The 6700-nt window shown below is 32.8% G+C and overlaps 1 protein-coding gene across 2 annotated transcripts; it reads right to left on the reverse strand.

The window, feature by feature from the left end:
* Nucleotides 1-250: 250 nt before the first annotated feature.
* On the reverse strand, nt 251-1194 carry LOC121767848 (non-specific lipid transfer protein GPI-anchored 14-like). Of its 2 annotated transcripts, none has more exons than XM_042164174.1 (3): nt 772-1188; nt 591-701; nt 251-502 (listed from the first exon to the last, which is right to left on the reverse strand). In XM_042164174.1, the coding sequence occupies exons 1-3, from the start codon at nt 1112-1114 to the stop codon at nt 366-368; spliced, it is 591 nt and encodes a 196-aa protein (XP_042020108.1). In that variant the 5' UTR covers nt 1115-1188; the 3' UTR covers nt 251-365. The 2 variants fall into 2 exon arrangements, with proteins under 2 accessions (XP_042020108.1, XP_042020116.1); XM_042164182.1 differs by having other exon boundaries at nt 302-521; nt 772-1194.
* Nucleotides 1195-6700: the final 5506 nt, after the last annotated feature.

Below are 6700 nucleotides of genomic sequence, written 5' to 3' on the forward strand. Positions count from 1 at the left end.
TTTTTGAAGTTTACGAATATATCGTCAATTTGGTTGTTGAATTGAGACACGAGGCTGTACAAAATCATACTAGTGACACTAAACCGTAGGTGATAAAATGCTTTTACTCTAATTAATAGGTCGAGTTGGAATCACCACAGAAATAAATGGAAAACCATTATTAATTCCTCTTTGAAAAAAAAATATACACCTTACTAGTGAGTTTGTCATGAACTAAATTAGGTTCAAATATTTAAAACAAAGCTAGAAATAAACTCAAAGGATAAATATCTTTATTAACAAAGATTAGAGAAAAGAGAAATATCGCGAACTCATACTCGAATGAAAAGATGGTAGTATAATTTTATTTTAGTTCAGTTTAGTTTTTAAAGTTGAGGAGAAAATAGTGTTATAAAAGCAGCAAAGCCGGTAAGAAGTAGTGTGTTGGTATTCAGTTTGCCACAGCCACCGGTGTTCTGCTGCGATGTGGGTGGTCCGCCACTGCTTGGACTCGGAACCGCCGCTTCCATAAAAACATTAAACTATCAGATTAATTAAGTACTCCATAACTAAACGTTATTACTGAAAATGGAAATTTTATTTATCCATACCACTGCCAGCTGGGCCTCCTGCTACAGGGCCGGCAGCAACACTGCTTCTATTTTCCCCAAGTTGGTAAAAAACCTGAGCCTCTGGTGAATTTGGTGGCAAGTTGAGGAGAGCTGCATCGATTAATTAACTCAATTAATGAAGCTGAAAAAATATGTGTGAACATATATAAAGCAGGCTTACCTGGGCACTGTGAAATATTAGCCGGGGCGTTACAAATATGAGGAAGAGACAGAGCAAGTGTGACATTAATATTGAGGCCTAAATCAGGATCATTTCTATCCTTAATAACCACACACAGACACTTTTTGTTGGTTTTGAGAAGTTGCTTGAGACCATTGCAGCAATCTGGTGTGGGGGATTTTGCAGTTCCTCCGACATAAGGCAGACATGTTGCTAATCCCACTAATGACTGTGCACATTCTTCTTTGTCCTTGGATGTGTCGCAGACTGATAAGGTGAATAGCATCAAAGTTGATGCTAACAAGAACGAAGATTTCAATGTTAGAGCCTTGGAGATATTCATTTTCTAGAGATAGAATAAGGTTTGATGAGTGACGTTTTATCAACAAAAAATGAGTGGCCAAATATAAAACACAAGGGAAGGGTGCTTTGATTAATTTCCCTATATTGGCTTATTCAATCATTACTTTGCCACCCTATGTCTAGTGCCATGTCCACTACAGTTTGAGTTTTCTAGATGCGGAGTACTATATTATTATGAAGTGAAAATTATAGGGTTAGAAAAATAGTAAAAAGTATATGTACAATAATACTACTGTTTAGGGGTTTAAGTTGATTCCACTGAAATGAAATGGAAAAAGTGAAAACATAATTTATAGGGGTAGAAAAATAAAAGAATATGTTCAATAATACTACTGTTTAGGGGTTTAAATTGATTCGTAATGGAAAATGATAAAAATTTTTTTATTGGAATGTAGATTTATGTTTTTATATATTATTTTATAATAAAATATAAGTGAAACGAGTTAACGATGAATTTATTACTAAAAATAGTAGTAAAAAAATAAATGAAGATAATCATTCATAGACAACTAAAAAAACCTTAAACAATTAATAATCACGGAGTAACATTTTAAAAATAAAAGACTAGTTATTTGCTACACTTTGAATCATGTAATCTTTCTTTTGTGTTCCCACCATCTATCGATTAAAAAACCCCAAAAATTTACAAAAAGTTTTTAAAAAGCTACTATGTGTCAAAAATTTTATAAAAGACTGAGTTGTGTAAGGGCACCCACAACGTGGCGCGCTACCGTCCCGCGTTCCGTTGCGGAGGGACGGAACGCTCGCGCGACGCGTTGCGGCACATCGTCCCGTCCCACGCTCGTCCCGATCCCGCGACCCGTGCATGCGAGACACGGGACGGGCTGTAACGCTACGCGCCGTGGCGACGTGGCGCGCCCCTGCGCCATGCGTGACGCCCACTCGCCGGCCCGCGAGTGGGCGTCGTCACGCTGACGCAATAAATCAATTTTTTTAAAAAAATACTTTTTATTTATAAAAATTATTTTTATATTTAAAAACAATTTTTACAAATAAATGAATACAAGAAATTTGTAATAGCCCATATATATTTGATGGGCTTGCGAATTTATGAAATCATTCTTGGTTGTTTCTCTTTTATAGAGACATCCTTGGATGTTTTATGTTTCACTTTCGACGTGGGACAAAATCATTCTTGGTTGTTTCTCTTTTATAGAGACATCCTTGAATGTTTTATGTTTCACTTTCGATGTGGGACAAACTCATTCTTGGTTGTTTCTCTTTTATAGAGACATCCTTGAATGTTTTATGTTTCACTTTCGATGTGGGACAAACTCATTCTTGGTTGTTTCTCTTTTATAGAGACATCCTTGAATGTTTTATGTTTCACTTTCGATGTGGGACAAACTCATTCTTGGTTGTTTCTCTTTTATAGAGAAAACCTTGAATGTTTTATGTTTCACTTTCGATGTGTGACAAACTCATTCTTGGTTATTTCTCTTTTATAGAGACATCCTTGAATGTTTTATGTCTCACTTTCGATGTGGGACAAACTCATTCTTGATTGTTTCTCTTTTATAGAGACATCCTTGAATGATTTTATCCCACATCGAAAGTGAAACATAAAACATTCAAGGATGTCTCTATAAAATTATATTTTAAATTATGTCATTTTTATTTTTTAGAATTTTAATTATGTCTTTTTTTTATTTTTTTGAATTTTAAGTTGTATTTTTATTTTATGTTGTAATGTTATTTTAATTTTAATGAAGTGTGTTTGTTTTAATTGAATTGGGTTGGAAATAAAAATAAAAAATGAAATTGAATGAATAATAATTTAAGGGACGGTTAAGGGACGGAGCGTTGCAGGTTTCGTCCCTTAGTTAAGGGATGTAGTAAAAAAGTACAGTGAGACCTTCAAATAGTAGTTTAAGGGACGGTTAAGGGACGGTGGGGGATAGCGCAGTGGATGCTCTAAGTTAGAGTATCATTGAATGGCACACCTACACCAACCCAATCCACTAGAACTCCAAAAGTATTAAGTATTTAGCTCGACTTCGTTAGATAGCAATGACATCACCTTTCGGTTAGGGTATTCATTACTGAATAAAAATTATAGTACCAAAATTTGCTATAATCCATTTTTTCACGTTACGTCAGTGATTTAAATTCCAATACCAATATCTACAATAGCGCCCGCCTCAAAATCATCCTCAAACTTTTCCATAACTTTTTTTCAACATTTTACACCTTTTAAAAAGTTTTTTAGTTAGTGAAAAATGAAACACATAGCAAAATAATGTAGATATAAAACACAATATTAAAACCTACACATAATATTAAACCTACACAAGTATCGTCGCTTGAAGTGTCGTAGGGGGAGGGGAGTTCAGTGTACTAGTGCCCTCCCCCCTCCAAGCCCACATGGCACGATGTGGTTCATCCGTGGTACACACTCGCTGCCCCGCGAATGAGCGTCCGTCCGTTCGTCCACTTCCAAATACTACTTGTTTTTCATTTTTTTATACTCCAATTCATCCCAAATTCGCCTGTAAATACCTTATTTATCACATAACTTTCTTTTACCAAAAAAAATTAAAAATCTCTCACCCACTCATTTTCATCTCTAAAAGTTTTTCGTTCTCATTCTCAATTCAAATATGACTGAACCAATGAAGGATACAACCATATCTCTTATACATCTCTTAAACTTTAATTAATGGAAAGTACTCACACCATTTTATACTTCATCTTCTAATCAAGATGCTATACCTACAATCCTCATTTTTTAAACATCTATTCTCTTAACTATTCACGGGTCTCATAATTTTATTTACTTATTATTTTTTTCAATCAATTTAATTTAAATCTAGATTAAACATTATTTTAAATTTATAAAGATGATATTATTGAAAAATAAAATTACATAATACAAATCCTAAAACTATACAATTTATTTTAAGCGTTTAAAATACATAGTCCTAAAACTAAAGAGTTCGTGCAGGAGATCGACTAATGGTTGTTAAATCTCGACCAAATGTATTTGATTAGATCTTCTCGGAGTCGGGTGTGGGCAACGAGTTGCTGCATAGGAGGGTAAGCGACGACTTTCTCCCCGTCGCTTTCTTATTGCAGTGATTCCGCTAGGATTTGAAGGATGTGAGTCTAAGTGAAATAAGTTAGTGTAATGTGGGTTTTACTTTTTTTATTTTAGTTTTATAAAAATTGTGACTGCAATGTTGGACTATTATCAAAATAGTAAAAAATAAATATTAAAAATATTGATGGACGAACTAAAAAGAAAATTAGTGACAAATAATAGCAGAAAAAAATATCTCCTCCTTTTCATATTAGATGTCACACTTAGGTGATGACATGAGATTTTAGGAGATGTTATTTTGCGTGTTAAGTGGATTCATATTTATGTGAGATAGAACTTTTTTCCAAAAAGAAAAATATGACATTTTTTATAGAACAAACTGAAAAGAAAAGTGTAACATAGAACAGAGGAAGCATGAAAACTGAAATTTTCTACTAAAGAGTATAATAATTGGATGATGCTCAAATAATCAACTCAGTTTTTGAGGCGAAAAAATAATCATCTAATTGAGTGAATAGCTGCAAACCTAGATATCTATCATACATCTAATAATGCAAACCAAACATTTAATTAAACTAGATGATTTCATCAATCGTGCCTTATTATCACTCAAAATCAAATACTTCATCCATTTCATAATAGTGTGGTTACTTTACCCTTTTGTTACGTTTCATAGTAGCGGAGTTATTTCCCTTTTTAATAAAAATTATATCTCACTTACTTTTTTTTCTCTCTTACTTTCTTCTATCTACTTTTTCTTCTCTCATACTTTATTATCTTTTTATTTAATACATAACACACATTTTTTTTTAATCTTTGTGCCGAAAAGAAATGTATGCACTACTATGAAACAGAGGGAGTATGACGTGTGATTTTGTTACTACTTAACAAAAGTGTACTATAGTACTTTTTACTTTCTCTCTTAGAGCATTCGCAACGCTCTCTTGCGGAAGAGCAGGCGTCGTGCCGTCGGCGCGGCGAGACGCGTGTTCGCCGTTGTGCTCTTGCCGACGGCAAGGACGTGCTATTGCCAAAAAGAAGCGTCGTGCCGACGAGCACGCCGACGTGGTGCCACGCGATTGGCCAACGACATTTCCTTTTATTTTTAATCCGAAAAATCTGAAAAATTCAGATTTAATAAAAAAAATTCACGCTTCCCAATAAAATATATCCGTTTTTTCCATTTTTAATTTATTTTTCATTATTTTACCCCAAAATTTCATCTCTAAATACCTTCCATTTCAACACAAAAAATCACACTACGCCAAACAACTCTTTCAATCTCATTTTCTCTAAATTCTCATTATTTTAATTATGTAACTTTTTAAATCTCATTATTTTAATTATGTAATTTTTAAATTTTAGGATTTTAATTATGTAATTTTAATTTTTTAATAATTTGTAATAGTATTTCGGGTATTTTTAATGCATTTTAATATTGTAAAAATGGTTTTAGTAATTGAATTAATTAAATTGAATAATAGAATGATGAAATCCTTAAATAGTGTAAAAGTATACTCTTACGAAAGAGCATGGATGTGAGTATTTTGCTCATGCAAAAAAACAGAGAATTAAAAATGAATAAATGTTGAACCAGACTCACATCCATACTCTTTGACAAGAACATGAATGTGGATGCTCCGAATGTGATGGTACCTGGAATTCCCCGTCGCATAGGATTCCTACCAATTTGGACGCATCACTTTTACAATCTATCTTGTTAATATTTAGTGAATATCTAGAAAGTGCTAATAGAATGTTCTTGATCCTGCAATTATTGATAGAGAATATTATATGACCTTAGTACGCTTGGTCGGACATTTAGTCCTCGTGCCAACTTTAGATCTAAGAATTAATAAAATCTAATTAAATTATAATTTATAATCTAAATAATGGTCAATTTAAACTATAATTGAAGTAAGGAATTCAAATTAAACCTTTATAAAACTAAATTAATATCCATAATTAGCCTCTAAACAATAACTTGTGGCCCCGCAGGGCCGATGTTTAACAAAAAGAAATACTATTAAAATTTATCCTTTGTCATTTCTTATTAAAATTTAACTATTGTCATTTCTTATATAGACATACTTCCTCCGTCAATGAAAAATAGACAAGTTTTATCATTTTAGTCCTTCCATAAAAATCAGGCTAAATTCAAAAAGGAAAGTTTCAACCAATACTAACCTCAAACATCATACTAAATGTAACCCCACAACCCACTAATACTCATTTCACTACCTTTTCCCTCACTCTCTATTATTTTTCCTATCTCTCTCTTACTTTACCAATTATACATTAAAACTCGTGCCATTTACAATCTTGTCTATTTTTCGTGGACGGGGGAGTACTATATTACTTATCACAAGATTTTCAAATTTAAATAATCTCAAATTTGCATCTAATTTATACTTACAAAATAATTTACACTTCAAATAATTTACACTTTCAAAATAGTAGTATTAAGTGTGGATCCCTTCGATATCACCGATGTATCTTCCATTA

This window comes from Salvia splendens, chromosome 2, assembly GCF_004379255.2.
Source record: "Salvia splendens isolate huo1 chromosome 2, SspV2, whole genome shotgun sequence".
Taxonomy (NCBI): domain Eukaryota; kingdom Viridiplantae; phylum Streptophyta; class Magnoliopsida; order Lamiales; family Lamiaceae; genus Salvia; species Salvia splendens.